The sequence below is a fragment of the Martes martes genome (assembly GCF_963455335.1).
Source record: "Martes martes genome assembly, chromosome: 8".
NCBI classification, from domain to species: domain Eukaryota; kingdom Metazoa; phylum Chordata; class Mammalia; order Carnivora; family Mustelidae; genus Martes; species Martes martes.
In genome coordinates, this window is record NC_137895.1 from 92,746,995 (window position 1) to 92,769,142 (window position 22,148).

Sequence of the window (22,148 nt, forward strand, 5' to 3'; positions counted from 1 at the left end):
TAACTAGAGGTGTGATCTAAGATGACTTAACCTTTCTATGCCTCAGTCCCTCATTTATAAAGTGAGGAAAACAATGCAACCTACCTCATAGACCTAGTGTGAGGATTAAATAAATTAATTTATGCAAAATACTAAGAATAGTGTCTGAAAGATAGTAAGCAGTATGTAAATCTTTGTTATTATCCACCAACCTGCTCTGTCTACAGCTTAAGGTCATTGTCGGCCACAGCCATGTACAAGTGACCTCTCTCCTCTCATTCCACGCAAATGGTTTGCAGGTAAAGGTAAAGAACCCTCTTTGGGCTATGGTTGGATAATTTGGAGGATGGACTCCCCACCCCCCCCCCGACTCAGAATTGAAGTCTATATAACAGAAGGTAAGACGATTCCTTTTCCTTGGACTTTGGGCCAGATTTATTGTGTATTTGTCCCCATGAGGATCCTTGGAACACTTGGGTCTCCTGAGACAACAGAACAAGTTCATAGAGAAGTTCAATTTTCTTGAAGTCATAGATAATATTTCTCTGAGCCAGGTGATGATGGAAAGATAAATATATTTTTTGTCTTGCTGATGGAGGGGACAGTGGGGAAATGAGAGGAGAGTAGTGTTCATCAAAGTATACTGATTAGAACTGGCCATCTTTTGACTACAAAGGGAGGCTGGTTCTTTCTACTTTGTTTGCTAATTTGACAGTAAGATAGTGCTGTTATCCAGATCCCCTACGGTTTTCTGAAGATCTGTTCCTCTCTTGCTTATCTACAGCCTTTCCTGAATTTCTGAAATACTTCTCTTGAGTCTTATAGGCAAAGGCCACCAAATACAGGGGTACCAAGTATATTTAATATGGCCCACAATTCTTAAGAATAAAGTTGCCTAAAATGATCATGTTGCCTTTTGGCCCATAAGTCCATCCTACTCTAAGAAGCGAGGTAGGAAATATAGGAAGAAAGAGACTTCCTGTTCAGATAGAGACTGGAGGGAATAAATAGTAAGTGGTACCCTCTGTGCATGTGGAATGTGGATCTCAGAGAATGGATGGCAGACCTGTGCTCTAACAACCACCAACATATCCTAAAAACGAGGTTGGGCAAACAAGATGGATGTATATAGGCTGTGTGGATACTAAGTCTTCCACCTAGAAGCAAAGATGGCTAAAATGAATAGTGGAAGTGAAAGAGGGTAAGTGTGAAAAGGGACTGACAGGCAAGAGTCAGGGCCCTTCCATAAGCCCTGCTAAAACCATTTCTATTTTCAGTCTAATCATATCTACCAAATTCAGCCATTCCATTTGTGCTCTTTGTATGCCATACAGCAAAATGTATTAAAATAATACATATAAAAATCTGCAGTTTCCCAGTAAGCCACATTTAATATGAGAGACAAATTGGGGCTGGCTGATGTTGGTTAAAAAAAAAAGACAACAACAAAACATTTATGGAGGGTTCATTCCAATCACAGTTCCAAAGATTAAGAGCTAAAAGCTATGGGCTGACAACTCTCAGAAGCTACACTTACCTCTCGGGCAAATATTCTCTCTCGGACCCTTTGATATTCCTCCTCTCTCTCTTCTATTGACTTGCTCCTCCTTCCATCCTGCAATGGAACTCTGATCTAGATCGATGAGCAGAATTAAGCTAGTTAAGTTCTCCTCGTACTGCAAGCTCACTGCACACCAGCAAGGAAGAGAAACCGGGAGAGTTTATAGTTGCCATCAAAAAAATGGAAAAAAAAAAAAAAGAAATAAAATTTCCAGTGTCGGACAGGTTTCACTGGGTACATCTGACCATGCAGTTTGGGAGAGCAGGTTTTCTGGATGATTGGAACCTCTTCATTTCCCCACCCCCACCCAGAGTGACAAGAACAACTATTTATAAGGATTGCATTACTTCTTTATAGTAGTCAGATCCTAAGGATCAAGAGAAAAGCCCAGGGAATAAACAACATTGCTTTGGAGAGAAAGAAAGGGATAGGAGGAAACTAGAGAGGGAGAAGAAACAAGTATTTAGCAGAGCTGAATGTAGAGAAGAGTTTTACAGAACTAGCACCTGATATTATCCCTTCTTTACTCACTAATGCCATGGCCTGAAGACCCAAGTCACACTCAGCTCAGCGAAGAGGGCCCTGGGAATGAAATCGAAGTGAAGCTAACCTAAAAGCTTAAGCACTTTTTCTCATCTTAACTACAGCCACTGGAGGGAGGGAAAGAGATAGAAACTACAGAAATAGAAAAGAGAACAGAGCAACACAAAGAGAAGAGAAAGAAAAGGAGAACAGAACAGAAAGAAGGATGGACAGGGAAAGGAAGAGACAAATAAGGTATGGTGGAAGGAGGAGAGAGAGAGAGTGACAGAAAGGGAAAAGAAGGAAATGCAGGATAGAGAGCCTTGAATTCTCTGAAAAATATAGAGAGGTGAAGAGGGAGGGCTGGGCAAATCACCACCTCTGGCTAGCCTACCGCCCAGTTCTCCATCATTGTTTTTCTCTCCTGGCCTGTGAGTTGTGGGCACTGTCCCAGGTAGGGTGTACAGTGTCCTTTTCCATACTGCTCTTGAAGGCAAGATGCTCTGAGGGAGACAGCCCATCAAATGAATGTCATCAGGTATGAAAGATTCTGACCTTCAATCCAGAGGCTCTGACAGCTTCAGATGAAGCAACCAAGGAGGCTGCTACTCTAGGCTGAACTTCCTGATCGTCACCAGAGGTAGGCGTAACTTCAGGAGTATCAACTTTTGACTAGATTTAATTCTCACTAGCCTTAAGAACCTAAATCCTACTAAACTGTCCATTTATAAATCCCACTCCAAGAAGATGTAGGACCTCAGGGGCCCCTAACACTGGTGAACCAGCGACAGAGTAGAAAGAGCATAATGTGCTTTGAGGTCCCGGCTAGAATCTCAGCTCTCCATTCTGTGTAAAGTTATTTCAGGCAAGTAACTTAACACCTCTTAGCCTCAGTTTTCTTATATTTAAAGTGGAGCTAATAACCCCACCTACACTGGGTTGTAGAGACGATTCAAAGAGATAATGCACATAATGCGCTTAGAACAGAGTCTAGTTCAGGGAAAACACTCAACAGAAGTAACAATCATTGTACTTATTATTAATATCATAGACAGAAAATGCATAAAGGCTCCCCTACTATGGATCAAGCCTGAAGCTGAGAGATGGAAAGTTCATAATATGGACAGATTCCACTTTGTCCCAATGTGTCTCTAGGCCTGAATAATTCCTGATCCACAGAAAAAGGGTTTTGGGAAAATGGAGAGAAGGGCATCAGGATGGAAAGGCTCTTTCTTGTTTTTTAAATTTTGTCTTTTTGTATGTTTCATTCTTTTCAATCAGACCCAGTGTGTTTGTCCACAAAAGATAATGGCATTTTTTTCAAAAAGACTCCCTCAAATACTCAAGTAGCAAGCAGGAAAAGTCCTGGTCTCAAGACCATACAATATCCCAAGAAAACGAATTTTGACTCTAGAGGTAAGATATTATTACAGTTATCATTAATTAGCAAGACTAATATTGGCTGTACTCAACCACGTTCTTCAAACTTTAATCCTGGTTCTCCACCTAACCTCCTTTGGAGGTCAAGCAGAAGCTGGCTGGATCTAAACCCTGTACGTGGCTGAGAAAACTAATCCCCAAACGAAAACTTACTATCTGAAGGGCAGGCTAGAGGTCAGGGCAACAGCCAGGCCCATGAGTGAAGGAATGGGACAGACTGTTCACTTCTTATTCCCATAGGAATGGATTAAAAAGGGGATACTGCCTGAGACTCCCAGCATCAAATGTCAAATTAACTCACTCACCTTGGTGGAAGGAGTTGGGAAAAGAATAAGGAGTTTGCAGAAAGGGATCAGAAACATCTTTATAGGTGGGTATATTACATCACAACTTTGCCAGTCCAAGGCTAGCCCTGAGCTAGGATAAGACAGAAGTGGGATAAAGTAGCTTTTGGTGGTTCCCAAAGAAATTCCTAACTATTCAAGAAAAAAAGAATGAAGCCATCAGCTGAATCAAGGCTGAAGCAGGGAGGGACCTTGATTTGTCCCAAAATGACATAGAGTTAGAAGTCAGTGGCAGAACCAGGGAGTTCTAGGCCAAATGAGAAAACCCAGCAAAACTCAGCACCATGTCTCTCTGGGGCTAAGAGGGCGGCATTCAGCTCAACAAGTGTAGTCAGTCCTCAACATTAAGCCAAAGCCAACTCAGTATAACTCAATACATTTTTCCATACTAAGATGTTTTAGAGTTTTATCCCACAAAAATTCTTCTCCCCTCCCAGTTTCTCTTACTGCAATCTCTCTGTACAGGCCCACCCCTTTCCATTCTTCACCTGGTTATCATCTCGGTCCATACTGGCGTCATCTCTCTTGAGAATGAATCTCTGTTGAAATTCTGTATTCTTCTCATCCTTTATGTGTTCTGAGAATCTCTGTTCGGGGCTGGGATTGGGGGAGAATGTAGAAGGAAGTAAGGTAAGAGATGCTTTTGTTAGGAAGCAGTCCTCGTAATAAAGCATTCTTCAATCCCGCAGTCCCCTCAGGAAGTTTCTGGAGTCAGGCATCCAAAACATCACAATGAAATCTTCAAGGTCTATTCTTTATACATATAAATAAGTCGTCTTCTCCTAAAGTTATACCTGTACCATCAGTAAAGGTGAAGAGAGGCCAGGCGCCAGTCTTCACAAAACATCACTGCCTCCGGAATCTATCTCCAAGTCCTCACGAAGCATACGAGACAATCATGTAACTTCCATACTATCTCCTCCCCAGAAAGGAATATATTGGTCCTACACCTTCCTCTTCCCCCCATAGACTATTCCAGGGAAGTCTCCCAATCTTTGGTTTCTTCCCTTACATTCTTGTGTTACTGGTTTTGTTGATGATGACAGCTTTTCCAGTTTGATCAACATTGTGGTCCATCCCAAAATAGGCAGCTACCCGGTGTAATAGCATCCGGTGATATGAGGTCATCTGAGGGAACTTCTTGAACTGGTTACTGAAGGGAAACCAGGGGAAAAAGTGAAATAAGGATAAACAATAGCAATAATAGCCAACTGTAATTTTTCTTGTGTCTAAAGTGAAGAATTTCTTAGGAGAAACAGACATGTTATAAGGAAGATAGATCCTTACTCAAATGAGAACCAAAAAGGTTCTCTCAGCTTCTTTACCTACAGCATTTTGTATATTCCTTTGATCCACTACCCTCATTTAAGATTATTCCTTAAGCTCCAGGTCTCCCCCACCTGGATGATATTCTACAAGGAAAAAAGGGAGAAATTTAAGAATAACTAAATATGGGACAAGGGTAGCTGCTGAAAAGATATCAATTCTTTTCAACTGAAGTCTGTGCAATAACTTAAAAACCTCACTTGGTCACATGTACTTTTTAATACATTCTGATTATTTCTCCTCAAGTCCTTTTGGTTCCCACTGAGTAATTACTTTAAAAATCAAACTTTAAGGGAAAGATTTAAGAGGAATATCCTAAAATTGTACCTGAATTTCTTTTCAGTGCCCCCTCCCACCTCTAAATGTGTATTTCATTCAAGTAACTTACTTGTTGTCATTAATAAATTCCAGAATCTCCTGTTCTAATTTTAGCAGCATCATTCTGTCCCTGTTTAAAAAAGATTAAAACAAAAACAAAACAAAAAGCAGCCCTCCCATAGACATTAAAAGCATTGAAACCTGCACCCTACAGAAGCTGAAGGGAGGGACAGATCCAAACCCCAACAGTGGACAAAAACACAGAGGCTGCTGAGCCTCACTGGCCTGTCTTACATTACTTTAAAAAGAGAAAAACAATCAAGTATACATTTTGCAGATCCTCCTAATCAGTACTTTGTTTTCCTTATCAGAAACCTCTCTGTTGGCAGCCATATTCATTTAAACACATACTTTATACTTAAAATAAATCTAATCAGTAGTCTACATTCCATCTTGTTATTTATACAATTTTAAAATATGTATGTATCAATTATTTTTCCTTCTGTGCTTTTAAATGGTTCTCCCAAGACTTCACATTTTTTTGTCTTTGCATTCTCCTTCCACAGATTTTTCTCAGCTCTTCTGAAAGAAGACACCTCAACACAAGGGTATTCTGAATCCCTCACAGAATAGAAAACTACACTAGAGGGAAAGGTGGTGGAGGGTCGGTAGCATAGATCTGACTAATGGGAAAATCCTGAAAAGCTACTTGTCCTTTTCGGTATCCTGCTGGACCCTACTGTCCCCCTTCCATCAAATAATGTTTTTACCTTGGGTTCTTTTTCAGTGTATTTACAAGAAATTCATGTAGGTCTATTCCAGTGGAGTCTGTATATTCTTGGCTGGAGTCTAGAACCATCACAACAAAAGAAATTTAAAATAAATGAAACTGCCTTGTGTGAAATCTAATCCCAAGCAGAAGCCCACAACCCAATGAGGAGGGATCACAGCAAAGTAAAATCAAACTTTAGGGGTTTTAGCTTAAAAACCAGAATGACGCTTGATTTGCTGGGTCCCTTTTCCCTGCCAGATTCCCTATGACAATGATGGAAGGTAGAATCTGGGTCATAATGCTGCATCAGTATTACACTGAGAAGCTACCCTACCATAATTAAGTATTTGCTGAATGTTCTGACCAAAACAAAGTAGATTTTATTCAAGTTAAGGAAAATAAATTCCAGGTAAGAGCAATCAGAGCTGAATTTTCCAGAATCCTAGCAAACAGGTTCAAATACTGATTATTTACAATTTATTTATAAAATCTTAATCCCAAGGTTGCCTTTTTCCTCTCAACTTAATTTTTATGGACCAGGTCTTTTTGCTACCAGATCAAGAGTTTAAAACCAAAGAGAGCTTAATAATTAGTGCAAATCTGATTTAAAAAAAATCACTCCAAGCATCCCAAAACCAAAATATAAATGGTATATGGAGGATCTGCTACTAGTGGTGATTCATGTCACTACTTATTCCAGAGGAAAAATAAAATCAGAATTAACTATAATGTTCTCTTATAGGTAGTGCCAGTGTTAGCAGAGTAGCTTTCTGCAGCAAGTGAGCCCCTAAGGCAGGGTTAGCTAAAGTAGCAAGGAAAGTAACCTAGTTAGGCACCCCCACCCCCAAGCAACCATGAAGTCAACAGAACACTAGGAACTGCTGAGCCAGTAAGGTTAGTGGGTGTCAGACTCCAAGATGGAAGGAAAGGGCACCGCAGAGCCAGATCCTAGGACACGAGAGGTGGTAAGAGTTCTCACCCCTAGAAAGCATCTTCCTTGGGACCTTTTCTTTGTTTTTGTCCTTGTCTTCCTTTTCAGAGACATCCTTCGTGGATTTTTCTTCCTCCTTGTCAGAGGGGCAGCTGATGTGCAACTGAATTATATCCTTGATTAAGGGGAAAGAGGAATACAATCAAAGGGGGAAAAGGATTTTAATTCTCCCACAGGACTTTACTCTCCCTTGACATCTCAAAGAAGGGAAATCTTGGGTGGCAGCATTCTCTTACAGAAGAGAGTATTTTGTTAATTCAATTGTTTAAGCTTTGGTTCTACCAAAAGGGTAGAAGGCCAAGCCTTTTCTGCCAACAATCACAACCACCAAATGGAGAGCTCAAGTTACACTGGCTGTTCTTGGCATAGGAACTAGATGGAAATGGGTCTGCCAGAGGGAAAGTGTGGGTGGGAAAACAAGATGCAGCCCAGGGATCTCCTTGTCTGCCTCATCCCGGGTGGTCCAGGTGTGAAGACCTGTACTTCATGCTTGTAGCCATGCCCTGCTTTACAGCAACCACTTGAAGTTCCTTCTACCCTGATTTCCAAGCCTACTGTTGATGCTGTGGTTGTTACGCTATAGTTTACCAAACAACCGCCAAACTCAAAAGTTACACTACTCTGATAAAGGACCTACCTGGGTTTCTAATGGTCCATCAGCAAATGGGGCAGAGGACTCCTCACACACTGCCAGGCTACGCACCAACTTCAGCTTGGAATTAGACTGAAAAAAGCCCAAATATATATATGGACATTCAGAAAGCTGCTTTTCGCTGAATGAAGGATATCCTCTTTGGCTCTGTTAGTTGCTGCTTCAATTAAGTAGGGTTTTTGTGTTGTTCTTTTTTTTGCCCAAAGAGGACTTACTCACCAGTTCCTGATTTACTTCAAAGATAATTTCCCTACTTCCATTAATAAACATATAAAAACAAAATGGCTACTTTGAACAGATGATAAGAAAACCACTTCACTTAGCTCTTACCCCTTTCTCTAGCCCATGCTCCAATTTCAGACTCAGAAGTTTACTGAAAATACACAGTTGAAGAGCTTAGTAGACACTGGATTTAAGAGCCAGAAGTTCCTGCTTCAACTCCTGCTTTTGCGCTTATGAGTTATGAGAGACCCTGAGCAAATTACTTGGCCTCTCTAGGTCTCTGTTTTTCCTCAATAAAACAGGGATAAAAATACTTAATGATGACTTGTGAGAATTAGGTGACATAAAGTACATAAACAAACATATCATAAATAGTCCCTAGAGCACAGCAGATGGTAAATGCTAAATGACTCTAAACCCGAGGCGGAAAGAGTATGGAAAGAAGCGTCTAAGAAAAGAGTAAAGAGAAAGAAAACTTCCCAACATTTGGGATTTAATGTGATTAAGAAGCTAATACACTTGGTTTATTTTTGCTGGCTGGAGAATACAAAAAAAATCTGAAAATCACTTTATAAATCTCCTAGGGATCCCCAAAGCCAAAAATGATAGAAATTACCTATAAACATTTACTAAGAGTTCTTATAATAAAATATAGATTTTCCATGAATACAATAGCACGAAACATGGAATGTGTTCCTGGTTGTGCAGTACAGTGAAGAGAACTTGCAAGTCTGAAGAACTGACTTCCTGTGGAGCCCTGCCACTTAATAGTGAATATTCTGTCAAGTTCACTCCATCTCTATAAACCCAACTTTCCTCATCTATAAAATGGACACAATAACTGTCTTATTTATCTCAAAAAGTATGGGTGGAAGTGAAGTAGAGGTACACACCCTCTGTTGTGAACTTTTTTTTTTTTTTAAAGATTTATTTATTTATTTATTTGACAGACAGAGATTACAAGCAGGCAGAGAGGCAGGCAGAGAGAGAGGAGGAAGCAGGCTCCCTGCTGAGCAGAGAGCCCGATGCGGGGCTCGATCCCAGGACCCTGGGATCATGACCTGAGCTGAAGGCAGAGGCTTTAACCCACTGAGCCACCCAGGCTCAGTGGGTTAAAAGTTGTGAACTTTAACATCAAGCCCATCACTGAGGATTAGGCCATGTCAGGCAAGACACAGAGTCCATTTATCTGATGTTGTGTTCTCCTTCAAACCCAGGCTACCTACAGGCTAAGCCACTCCCAAATTCTGCCATTGTCTTTTGGGGGGGATAGGTAGATACACTTAATAATTACTCTGGTGATAACTATTCTCACTGCAAGAAAGGTTTAATATTTTACTGTTCCCCCAACTAAAATTAAAAAACCATCACACACTAACACATACAGTCCTCCCTGATAACACTGCTTAAAATAATCCATGATGTGCTAATTTTATCATAAAATGATTAAAAACAAAATCCTCCTCCTCCTTCCTGCCCCAACTTAAAAAGTAACCCCACCACCACCAAAAAAGGCTTTATTTTTAGGATGTCCAAAAGTGTTGAGTCATTTCTACTAATGGGGCAGGATTTATAAAGGAGAAATTCCTAAAGGATAAATGGGAAAAAAAATGTTGGAGGAAAAGATAACACTCACATAGTACTCCTAGAGAAACCAGAAGTGAACAGAGAAACTAGCTTTACAGCAGAACCAGTACCAATTTGCTCAGGCTTTGTGAGAGGCTCTGGCTGGGTATCAGAAACAGACTGTGACTGAACTAGAGATAACAGAGAAAAATACAGCCAAACCTTCTAACATGAAATGTGTGCGTGTACATATATTCACAATTAGAGTATAAAGTGCAGGCAAAAAAACTTTGCTTGCATATAATCTAAATAAATTAGATATTAGAGATAAGTGCATCTGTGAAATGTATTACTAATAACAGTAGAAAAGAAACTACAGTAGTCCCCACTTATCCCCTGGGATACTTTCAGTAGGGTCCTAAAACTATGGATAGTACCAAACGCTACATATACTATATTTTTTCCTAGACATACATACCTAAGATAAAGTTTAATTTATAAATTAGGCATAGTAAGAGATTAACAACAGTAACAGCAATAGAACTGAAATACTGTAAAAAACTTATATAAATATGGTCCTTCTCTCTCTTTTTCAAAATATCTTACTGCACTGTACTCACTCTTCCTCTTGGGATGATGTGAGATGATAAAATGCCTACAGGATGAGGTGAAGTGAGGTGAATGATGCAGGCACTGTGACAGAGCATTAGGCTACTACTGACCTGACGATATGTCAAAAGGAGGATCATCTGCTCCTGGACTGTAGTTGACTAGGAGTAAGTGAAACCATGGAAAGCGAAACCTCAGATAAGGGTGGGGGGACTACTGTATACGGAAAGGGCTCTTACCTTGGCTCTTTTCCTGGCATGACCATGGTTGGATGTCCGCCTCTGTTAGAAGGGGATTAGAAAATATTAAAGGTATAGAAAACCAACATTTAGGTTAAAAACAATACAAGTTTACAAAGAGAAAGCACTAACTGTAAAACCATTACAATAGCTAAACAATAATGAGACCCACTTGGTGTGGTTGTCTCCCCCTTGCTACAACTCTAGTAACTGTGACACAGAAAGGACCACAGGCCACTTACCATGAAGAAAATGAACAGGAAGACACTGACTGGTTGGCCTACTTCACAGGTTAATAAAAATTACTTTTGGATAAACCACGGAATCATCTCCTGATTAGATGGCTTCTGAAAATGTTACTACCATAGCATGACAGAGTGTTTTTACCCAAGCATGATCACAGGAGCCTATTTAACCCATAATGGACATGCAATATGGCCCTTAATCATCACTTATAATAACATCTTTACAGGATAACATGTTCAGAGTTCTAACTTGAGAGACCCAAAGCACCTGTCCCAATGGCTGCTAAAATGGAATGATGACTCTTCTTGCCAACTGCCTCCTTCCCTGAAGATAAGAATTCTCCTAGTTCTAAGCTCCTGGTAGTAGCTCTTATAGCCTGTCTGGGACAGGATAAAAATAAGGGAGCATGGAAGATATGGACAAGACTTCCAGAGCAAAGGGAGGGTAAAAAAAGTGGGTAAGGAGCAGAATAGAAGCTGAAGAAGATGAAAAATGAAGGCCTATGGCAGGATGAGGTAAGAAATGACTAATTCACTCATAGGGTTTCTGAACAGCTGAGAAGTCAAAATGGGGGCTTTGGGGAAGAGGTGGAGGTAGGGTTTTGTATGGGAGGAAGCACCTGGGGATTCTCAGATGTCTGGAAGGGAACTCACTGCCCATTGGGGTGTGGGGAGAACTGAGGTTGGTGGGTGGGGAAGGGAAAACAAGACAGAGGCAGAATACCAGCATGGTCCTGGGTAGATGAGGATTTCTCTTTCCTTTGTCCTCTTCTCTAGTTACCAAACAACACTGCCACAATGCAAAATGGAGAACCAGGAAGGTGGATGGAAAGAGTAAGAAATGACGATGGATCTGGTCAATGTAAGAGAAAAGCCATAGTGTGGGAATATGAAACAGTATTTCACTGTTTTTTCAAAAAGGCAATAACACACACAGAACACAAACATTCAGGAGGTGTAACGAGGGTATACACAATAGTAAGTCTCCTTTCATATCTGTCCCCCAGCTACCTGGTTCTCTCCTAGAGGATCAAGTAGTACTGCCTTTCTTATAATCTTTCTATAGGTCTTTTATGAATATATATATAATCTCACTGTACATATGTACACATAGGATTTTTTTTTTCATTTTTTAAAAAATCAAACAGATGGGGGTACCTGGGTGGCTCAGTCTGTTAAGCATCTGTCTTGGGCTCAGGCTGTGATCTCAAGTGTCCTGGGACTGAACCCCAAGTCCGGCTCCCTGCTCAGCGGAAAGTCTGCTCCTCCCCCCTGCTCATGCACTTTCTCTCTCAAATAAATAAAAAAAGAAATCTTAAAAAAAAACAACAACAACAACAGGGGCACCTGGGTGGCTCAGTGGGTTAAGCCTCTGCCTTTGGCTCAGGTCATGGTCCCAGGGTCCTGGGATCGAGCCCTGCATCAGGCTCTCTGCTCAGTGGGGAGCCTGCTTCTCTCTCTCTGCCTGCCTCTCTGCCTACTTGTGATCCATCAAATAAATAAATAAAATCTTAAAAAAAAAAAAACAAAAAAAAAAACAAAACAACAACAACAAATAGATGTATATTTTATACACCTTGCCTTAAAACTTTTTTCCCACGGATATTATTCTACAAAAGATCCACCATTTTTCTCAATGTCTAATATGGTATTCTACTTGGAGCTATACTATAAATTATTTTATCAGTCCCTTAAACTGCATCATTTAGGATGTTTCTGATCTTTTGTTAGTATAAACAATGGTTCAATGACCAAATCAAGTGTATCTACAAATACTGTTTAACTGTAGTCCATTTAAAAATTTTTAAAATTTAATTTTTAATAAAATTATTGCCAAATTGACCTTCAAAGAGGTTATACCAATTTATAGCCCTATAAGCAATTTATGAATCTGCTTATTTACCAGAATGGATAGTTTTCGTGTAATAGTCAAAGACATATTGAAAGTCTAATATGTACCAGGCACCATGCTAAGTACTGGAGGATACAGAGATAAAAACCACAAACCTTGTCCAAAAGGGACTCATAATCCTGTTGGAGAAGACAGACAAATAGACAATTACAATACAATATGTTAAATGCATTACAGAAGTAGTCACATAGTGCTATAGGAGCACATAGCACAAGTGTCTAACCCAGACCTAGCAACTCACAGATTCATACATTCACAGATACTGAGTGCCTGCAAAAGAACTGTGTCGGACTTTTGAGAAACAACAGTGAGCCCAAACTGACCTAATCCTGGGCCTCACTGAGCTTATAGTTCTGCAGAGATGGAGACAGACATTACTCTAAGAATTATACAGGGTAGACCTGCAATGGGTGAGTAAGGCTGTCAAGGAAGGCTTACTAGAGAAAGACACATCTGAATTGAGTTTTGAGTTTCAGGCAGATGTTGGCAAGGGAGGTTCAGGGGTTGGGGGAAGCCAAGGAAAGAATACCAAGGAAGGCACTCTAGGCAGAGAAAGCACGTACAAAAGCATGCTTTCTCCACACTTTCCAGCTCTTGTAACAAGGCCCAAGGAATCAGACAATGCTGAAGCAAAGGATGCCAGAGGCGGGTGGCTGTCAGGCAAGGGATTAGGTCACAATATGTCATGCTGATAAATCTGGGTCTTAGCCTAGGACAATGAGACATACAGAAAGTTTGAAGAGAATGAACATAATCAGATCTTTATTTCATGGTGATCTTTCTAAAGCAGTACGGTAGAGGAATCCAAAAGGATCACAAGTTTAAAGGCAGAAAGACCAGTTAGGAGGTCATTCCCAGTTGTTATGGGTTAGTTGAAGGACCCCCCTAAGTTCGGTAGGTCAGGGTTAATTTGCCCATTCTAAACTCAATCTCAGAACCTGCCTTTTATAGCACTGTTTCCATGTGAAAGATGTTCTGAGTTCCAACTGCTGATTCTAAGAATATGTCTCACATAGTATAAGCAAGGAAACTCCCCTTTTTGCAAACTTTCCAGCTCCAATTCATAACAGGCACTCCCTTGATGGCATCAGTAAGATCCCTGGGGAGACTTCCGGGGTATGAGTTGAGGTGGGGGAAGGTAAGAGAAAGAGCAGAATTTTTAGTGTTGTTGAAGGGGCACATGATCTGCTGGGAAATGGTAGAAGGGAGAGGGCTTCTGAAGGGGGGTACAAAACTGAAGACTTGGTAGAAAGAGTAGGAGCTCCAGTAGATGGCAGCAGCAGCTCCCCCTGTCCTAGCAGCTGCAAAAAGTCAGCCCCTTCCAACTTCCCACATGACCTATTTGTATGTCCAGATGAAGACACTCCTGAACTGAGTGTCCATAAGGTATATAACACTTATACACATCCTTTCTTTTCTGCTTATCTTCAAGGGGTACACACAACAGGAGTTCAGAACACCACTTCAAATAGTCCCCCTTGAATAACTTGGACCCAAAAGTTCATCTAATTATCATCTTCCATATAATATGACAGCATACAATTAAACATTCATCACTTATCTGTCTTGAGGATTTAAAATTCATTATTGATATCAGTGGAGGCTAGAAGTATAGCCGGAACAGTGGCAGACTGTCTCTACAAACTCTGGAAGGATGGGTGGGGAATGACAACTTACACGCAAAGGATAATGGAAAGAAAAGCAACTAGTTCAGAGATCTGGCAAACTGTAAGAGGAAAGACAGTAGAAAAGCAGGCAGCCAGAGAACAAAATATTTCAGGGAGCTGTCTGATTTTAATTTGTCCCTTTATGTTGTTGTTGTTTTAGACTTTCAAGAAAAAAAGGCCTAAATGAATTGGGTTGTCAAGAGAAATGATGCTTCAACTTTCTAAACCCTCCAAAATGTTGCCACCACTGCTTTTTAAACTAACTAACTACCATTAGTCTATCTCCTAAGCACGGAAGAATGACCAGTCCAACCCCTGGGCATGAAAGAAAGGATTTATATAATTTGGGTCTGGGTAACAGAGGATACTAGCAGTGACCACAGAGAAGAGAAGGACCAGAACAGGTAAACCAGAGGAGGCTCAGAGTATGAACTGCTTGGGTACCAAACAGGAGCCCTGGAGGAAGCTTGGCTGGCTACCTACTGCCATCACATCTGCACTGCACTATGAATTTGGATGGAAAACAACATGGCAACCAAAGAGTGAAATTCTTCTCACTCATTTACCAAGTGGCAAGTTCACAGGTTATTTCTGACCCGGAAAATCCTGACTGCTTTAATACAACCAGGATATGAATTTAATACTGTGTCTAAAGCCAGGCAGCTGTAGTTTTAAGAATTTATTATATGAACCATATTATGACTTGTTAAATATATGTTTGTATACAGTTCATTTTTTGATAGTTAAAAAATATCAAATGTAGCAAGAACCCAGTGTAATGCAGGTCCAAATGGATTAGGAAATTACTCTTGTCTTCTCTAGACTTCACTGGGGACTCTGTGAAAAAAAGGGAAGGAGGTAGTTCTTGAAAGCTGAAAATTGGGTTTTTAGGGAGAATCAAGTGACTAGCTTCTTACAGATTCCCAATGCCAATTACGATGACATTTCTATTGAGGCATAATAAGTGTGCATATGATGCACTTCTAATCCTTACCTGTGTCTCCGGACGCAAACCAGTATCTTCACTCTCTTTCTCAGTTTCTTCCTTACTTGGAGTCTTAGATATAAACTTGTTTTTGCTTACAGATTCTTCCACCAGTTTTTTTTCTGATTCTTTCATTATTTCCAGGGTCTCTTGAATAGTGTTACTGTTAGACATCTTCTTCAATATAATACAGTGGGCTCTATGGACTCCTAAAGAAACATCAAATGCATTAAACAGGAGGTATTTATCCATGCTTCACATACACACAAGACTTGCACTTCACATACTAGTCTGCAGCAGCCACCCTGTAACCCACAAAGGGTCCTTGGATAAATGGTGACCCAGGATTGATTGACTGACTGCTTTCTTTTTTTTTTTTTTTTTAAAGATTTTATTTATTTGATAGAGAGAGAGCAGGAACACAAGCGGGGGGGTGGGAGAGGGAGAAGCAGCTTTCCCGCTGAGCAGGGAGCCCGATGTGGGGCTTGATCCCAGGACCCTGGGATCATGACCTGAACCAAAGGCAGACATTTAACAGCTGAGCCACCCAGGCGCCCCACTTTCTTTCTTTTTTTAACACTTTATTGAGGTAGTGGCGCCTGGCTGGCTCTGTCAGTGGAGTGCCTGACTCTTGATCTTGGGGTTGTGAGTTCAACCCCCATGATGGGTGTAGAGATTACTTAAAAATAGAATCTTTAAAAAAAATAATAAAAGCTTTACTGAGATAAAACTGACATACAATAAACTGCATATGTTTAAAATGTACAATATAATGAATTATGAACATGCACATGCCTGTGAAACCATCATCACAATCGAGATAGCAAGCACATTCAAGGTTCCTCCTGCTCTTTTGTAAGCCCCTCCCCACTCCACCATCCCCAAGTCTACGACTGATGTGCTTTTTGTCACTACAGATTAGTCTGCATCTGCTAGTATTTTACATCATACATTATCTGGATTCTTTTACTGGGTAATTATGCTGATATTCACCAGGATACAGTTCTAAAGCAATTTAGTATGAGTCCTCTTAGCACTTTATTTGCCCTGTCTCCTTCCCTACAGAAGTTTGCTCACATTTTCAGCTTGAGCACTAGACTCTCTCCAGAAAGAAAAGTATATTATAAAGTTCTGTTCACTACCAGCGAGGACCACTCTCCTTTCCCAAGGGAGAACTTCCACAGCTACCACAAACCACAACAATGTTACCAACTTCAAGTATCTCCCCCTTCAAAAGGCAGCAAAATCAGATGTTGGTTATAGACTCTTAAATTATTTCCTTTATCTTAAGCAATGAAGATGTAAGAATCTTTGCTTTGTTATTCACTATTTGGGTTCAGTCACTCCCCTGCCTCCCAGTGCGCAGAGCTTCTGTCTTGCAGGGTAACCAGCTCTTTATCACTCACTCTGGATACCCAGGAAATCCTGTGAGCAAGTGAACACAGTAATCCAAGCACACAGAAACAGAAGTTTGTAGAGGTTCCTCTTTACTATAGATTACAGACTGCCCTTCAATCCTGAATACTTCTCTTTCCCACCTTTAAAAAGATAAGACTAGAAACGCTCCCAGACATCATGTTTATTTCATGTGGCCCTAAAAATTGAGCCAAACAAACATATAGCAATGATTCAAGAAAACTGTCACATTGTCATTTTTCCTCCTTCCAATCAGTTCAAAAGATAAGACCCTGAAGGCTCCTTAAGAAGCACAGGTAATCTCATCCTGGTGTAAATTAGTCCTTAAGATTACTGCTTTGTTCACCTTGTGGTGACTCTTTTGCAGGTGCCTAGACATTCAGTTTGCAGAGGGCTCGACAAAGGCCTTTAAAAGGCCAGAGATGGGGCGCCTGGGTGGCTCAGTGGGTTAAAGCCTCTGCCTTTGGCTCAGGTCATGATCCCAGGGTCTTGGGATCAAGCCCCGCATCGGGCTCTCTGCTCAGCGGTGAGCCTGCTTCCTCCTCTCTCTCTGCCTGCTTCTCTGTGTACTTGTGATCTCTGTCTGTCAAAAAAAAAAAAAAAAAAATCTTTAAAAGGCCAGAGAGTCATTCATATAATCACAGTCATACAGTTGAATTTAAGATGACAAATACTGGAAGAAACTGACTACACAAGAAAATGGCCAATATTCTATTTTTTAATTAACTGGATCTAATATCTAGAGGATTCTATAAAAGAGTTATAACCTATGGAGCTTTATGGATCTTTGGCTGTTCATGGAGACTGCATATACACACTTGCGATTTTTTCTCCCATAGGTAAATCAAGTACCCATTCTCTTCAGTCTGAAGTGTAATAAAATTCAGCACATGCCTTTTCCATATCTCTTAGCTGGGAAACATCAATAGAGATCAGAATTGTAAGAGTTCTTAAATATGCCTTCATGCAAACACCCCCCCATCCCCACCCCGCCAATCTCCCTACATCAGAACTTCCTTTCTGTAACTTCCTGCAAGCCTCTCCTAGGAAACTCCTGGCAAGGGATCATCCCACTATTTTTTAAATAGTCTTACTGCTACAGAGCTGCTCCCTATAATAAGCTATGTACTGTTTCAATCTTGATGCTAAATCTGCTGTCCAGTCACATAAAATTAGGTTTATTTCTTTTACCACACAACAGACCTTCAGTATTTTCTTTAGGAGGCTTAAAATCTCAAACAGATTTTTCTGTCAGAAAGAGAATGTGAGGGCTGGCAAATGGGGAAATTGGATGAAAGTGGTCAAAAGGTATCAGTTTCTAATTAGAAGACAAATATGTACTGGGGATGCAATGTACCACATGATGACTACAGTTAACACTGCTGTATGGTATATTTGAAAGTTGTTAAGGGAGTAGATCCTAAAAGTTCTCATCACAAGGAAAAAAAATGTTTGTAGCTATATAAGGAGATGAATGTTAACTAAACTTATTGTGGTAATCATTTTCTTTTCTTTTCTAAAAAGATTTTATTTATTTACTTGTCAGAGTGAGAGAACACACAGAGAGAAGCAGCAGGCAGAGGGAGAAGCAGGCTCCCCACTGAGCAGGGAGCCCAATTCAGGACTCCATCCCAGGTATCTGGGATCATGATCTGCGCTGAAGGTAGACACTCAACCAACCGAGCCACCCAGGCAGCCCCGTGGGAATCATTTTCAGTATATATGTATGTCAAGTCATTATGTAGTACACCTTAAACTTACACCTAGCTATATGTTAATTATATCTCAATTTAAAAAGGGGGGGGGAGGCGCTATGGAAAACTATAAAGCAGCTGGGTGCTTCTTTTTCTAGGTTTCAATTACCAAATAGGTATATTTCTTCAAATGAGAATAACAACTTTGCAGCTCCTTTTCACACATAAGTCAGAAGAGACTCAACTATCTGGATACCTTGACTAACTTCACAGTGTCTAAACACTGCTTCTCAGCCACAGCACTAAGGGAAAAATTCTTACTCCAAGAAAAATGCAACAGCAGAGGAAAAGGTACACTAGTACACTAGCACACTACCCAAATCTTCCCTTTCTTCCATACATACCACTCTAGCACAGACTTTCTTTTGGTTTGCCTTCATCTAAGGGAAAGTGACCCTATTCTGAGCCCTAGGAGGTGGACCTTAATTAGGTACACCAGTAATGGTAATTGTTTCCTTTTTGTGACTGGTTTGGGAAGAGACCATGATTTGATCATTATCAGAGAGACTAGGACACTTGCTAGGATCCTAAGTAGCTAGATCAGTAATTCCGTTTCCTTTTTGTGATTGATTTAGGAAGGGGCAAGTGACTCAATCATCACCAGTGAAATATGAGAGGATTTTGCCAGGTGAGTAGCTTCAAAGAAAGGTTATTCATTCTATTAAAAAAAAAAAAGCCACTAGGAAAAAAATGGTTGTTATCTTTTACTGAAGGTAGTCTTGTGTACAGATGATGCCTGGATTGCAATATTCTATTAACTCAAGGAGGATGGTGGAGCAGAGAGAATAAGCCTGGATCCTTGATGCTATGAGGCAGACTGAATTAGTCAGCCTGGATCCTCCTAGCTTTGTACCTCTTGATACATGAGGTCATAAATCCTATTATCACTTAAGCTATTTTGAGTTGAGTTTACCATTCCTTCTAGCCAGAAGCATCCTGAGATAATCAGAAACTGTAGGTGAAGAGAGGGACTATCTGGACCAGACAGACAAGCCTAGCTTTATAAGTAGAAATAACTGACAGAGAGAGAGAGAGAGAGAGAGAGAGAATTGATGGTATCAGCTAAAATTTTTGGAGTGCTTATGCTGTGTCAGGCACTATCCTAAGTGTTTTAAGTGTCTCATTTAATCTTACATCAACTGTATTAGATATATATTTTATTATCATCACTATTTTATAGTTAAGTAAGCTGAAGTACAGAGCAATTAAATACTTTAAGGTCATACAACTGGTACACAGCAGAGCAGGACTCAAAGCCAGGAAATATGGCTCTAGCACTTGCTTTATTAACCTTTAAGCAATACTTCCACTAATTAAGGGGACAGATATCCAAAGACTAGGCAGAAAACAGAAGGTCTACCAAAGATACAACGGAATCATGGAATTCACAATTGGAAAGGGACGCAGAAGCTTTCTCATTTAGTTTCATCCTTTTATATCCACGGACCTTCTCAGTCAGTTTCCTGAATCATCAATAACTCTAAAAAATTGTTGGCTTGACCCTGTTTATATACATCTAGTGAAAGGAAGTCATCTCCTCCATATACAAACCTTTTTTCGGGGGAAAGTATAAAGAGGCAAAACTTCCCTGCCGGTTACTTCCTGCCACTGGCCTCAGTTTAGTTCTCTGTGCAAGTCATAAAGAACAAGCTTAATCTCCCTTCCATGTCAGCCCCTTATAGGAGACAACTTTATCTTCCTTCTTTCTCTAAACACTTCCAGCTTCTTAAGTCAGGTCTTTAAATCACATGGTTTTATTTCCTCACCATTTTGCTTCAGGATAAAAGAAGCTACCTTCAAGTTAACAATGGCTAGTTATGAGAGGTCAGAGTGTTACTATTCAGAGTCAAGATCCACCGGAAGACACACTGAGCTCAAAATTGTATTTCTTGAGCTGAGGCTCTCTTTTGTTCTACAAAATAAACTTTAACTATGTCCATTTCCAGTCTTGCAATCCTATGTGGAAGTCTCTCGTTTTTCTTACAGCAAAAAATTTCTGGAAACAAATTTTTCAATGCAAAAAGTGAAGGTTCCAGCTGAGGGACAAGACAAAGAATTTAATTTTTAAAAAGTCTTAAGGAGCAAGAATAAAGCTAGTAGAAAAGGGTTAAAAGCAGAGAAGTAATTTCTACTCTTCATGGTTTATTTGGTACAGAGAGGAGATGAAGGGCTTGGGGCAGTCAAAAGAAGAAAAGAACTATTTCATATGTAACTTGACTAGAACAAAGCAAAGACATTAATGTCCCAGGAGAGCCAAGATACTTGCTTCCCTACAACCTATCTGTGCATATTGTACATTTCTTCCAGGCAAACAGTATAACTTTAAGCCAGAATGTCTCCTGAGGACACTCAGTGGCTCAAAGCTGCACAGAGGGGACTGCCAGAAGTGGGGGGCAAGAAGATGGAGTGAGGAAATAGGATGATACGGGGAAGATGATTGGGAGCCAAGATCTGGCAATTTTTTCAGGGAGAAAACTGCATATTCCCCATAAATTTTTTGACTGCCAAGGTAAGTACCTTCCAGAGCACAGTGAAATTATATATCCTTCCATCAACTCATAAACAACTTTCTAGGCATGAGGCCAAAAAGAATATATTATATAGGGGACACTCAGAGACAGAAGGGCATTTTCTCCCTTTTAATCTATGGCCAAGTAGACAGAATGTAAGCAAGAAGACAATAGCTAGAAGCCAAAAATTCTGACCTACCCTGTGGCAAAATTCTTGTAAACTTACCAGTCCTCTGCCAATTTGTATAGCAAGAATAAATGACTCTCAATTGAAAAAATATATTTTTTAAACTGTTCAAAATCTAGAGGCTCAAGAGAATAAACAAATTACTATATGTTCATAGAATACTGTGCCACAATAAAAAAGAAAGAACTTCTGGTGTTTGCCTTCTTCTGAGGACACATGATCAGAGAAACTGACCCTATTCTGAACTCTAGGAGGTGGACCTTAATTAGGTACACCAATTATGGTAATTGTTTCCTTTTTGTGACTGGTTTGGGAAGGGACCAGTGATTTGATCATTATCAGAAAGACTAGGGGACTATGCTGGGAATATACTGAAATACATAAAAACATGGATCTCAAACTATTATGGTAGGTAAAAGAAAGCAGAACTCCCTTTAAAAAAAAAAACATAATTCCAGGGATGCCTGGGTGGCTCAGTTGGTTAAACAGCTGCCTTCGGCTCAGGTCATGATCCCAGCATCCTGGGATCGAGTCCCACATCGGGCTCCTTGCTCAGCGGGGAGCCTGCTTCTCCCTCAGCCTCTGCCTGCCACTCTGTCTGCCTGTGCTCCACGCGCTCTCTCTCTCTCTGACAGATAAATAAAAAAAAATCTTAAAAAAAAAAACATAATTCCATTTACATGAAGTTAATGGACAGGGAAAACTAAACTACAACGATTTAAATCAGGAAGTGCTTGCTTAGGAATGGGGGTAAAATATGGGTATAAGAGATCCTTCAAGTGATGGAAATACTCTGTCTTGTTGGGGGATGTGGTTACATGGGTGTATGCAACTGTCAAAAGTTATTAACTGAATGCCTAAGATCTGTGCATTTTATTGTATGTTATTTAAACACACACACACACACACACACACACATAAACACACACAA

At 40.3% G+C, this 22,148-nt stretch overlaps 1 protein-coding gene across 15 annotated transcripts in view; it reads right to left on the reverse strand.

Moving 5' to 3' along the window:
• The window catches only part of R3HDM2 (R3H domain containing 2), a 156,055-nt gene that overhangs the window by 27,229 nt on the left and 106,678 nt on the right, over positions 1–22,148 (reverse strand). For 5 of the 15 annotated variants that reach the window (XM_080811470.1, XM_080811467.1, XM_080811468.1 and 2 more), the window contains exons 5-15: positions 15,360–15,559; positions 12,794–12,817; positions 11,511–11,639; positions 10,542–10,583; positions 7,891–7,977; positions 7,242–7,368; positions 6,261–6,339; positions 5,561–5,620; positions 4,859–4,999; positions 4,335–4,443; positions 1,517–1,612 (exon numbers count right to left, since the gene is read on the reverse strand). In XM_080811470.1, the coding sequence (XP_080667596.1) occupies positions 1,517–1,612; positions 4,335–4,443; positions 4,859–4,999; positions 5,561–5,620; positions 6,261–6,339; positions 7,242–7,368; positions 7,891–7,977; positions 10,542–10,583; positions 11,511–11,639; positions 12,794–12,817; positions 15,360–15,524 (1,059 nt within the window). In that variant the 5' untranslated portion in view covers positions 15,525–15,559. The remainder of the gene's footprint in view (positions 1–1,516; positions 1,613–4,334; positions 4,444–4,858; positions 5,000–5,560; positions 5,621–6,260; positions 6,340–7,241; positions 7,369–7,890; positions 7,978–10,541; positions 10,584–11,510; positions 11,640–12,793; positions 12,818–15,359; positions 15,560–22,148) is intronic. The other 10 variants (XM_080811463.1, XM_080811462.1, XM_080811471.1 and 7 more) reach the window with 3 other exon arrangements.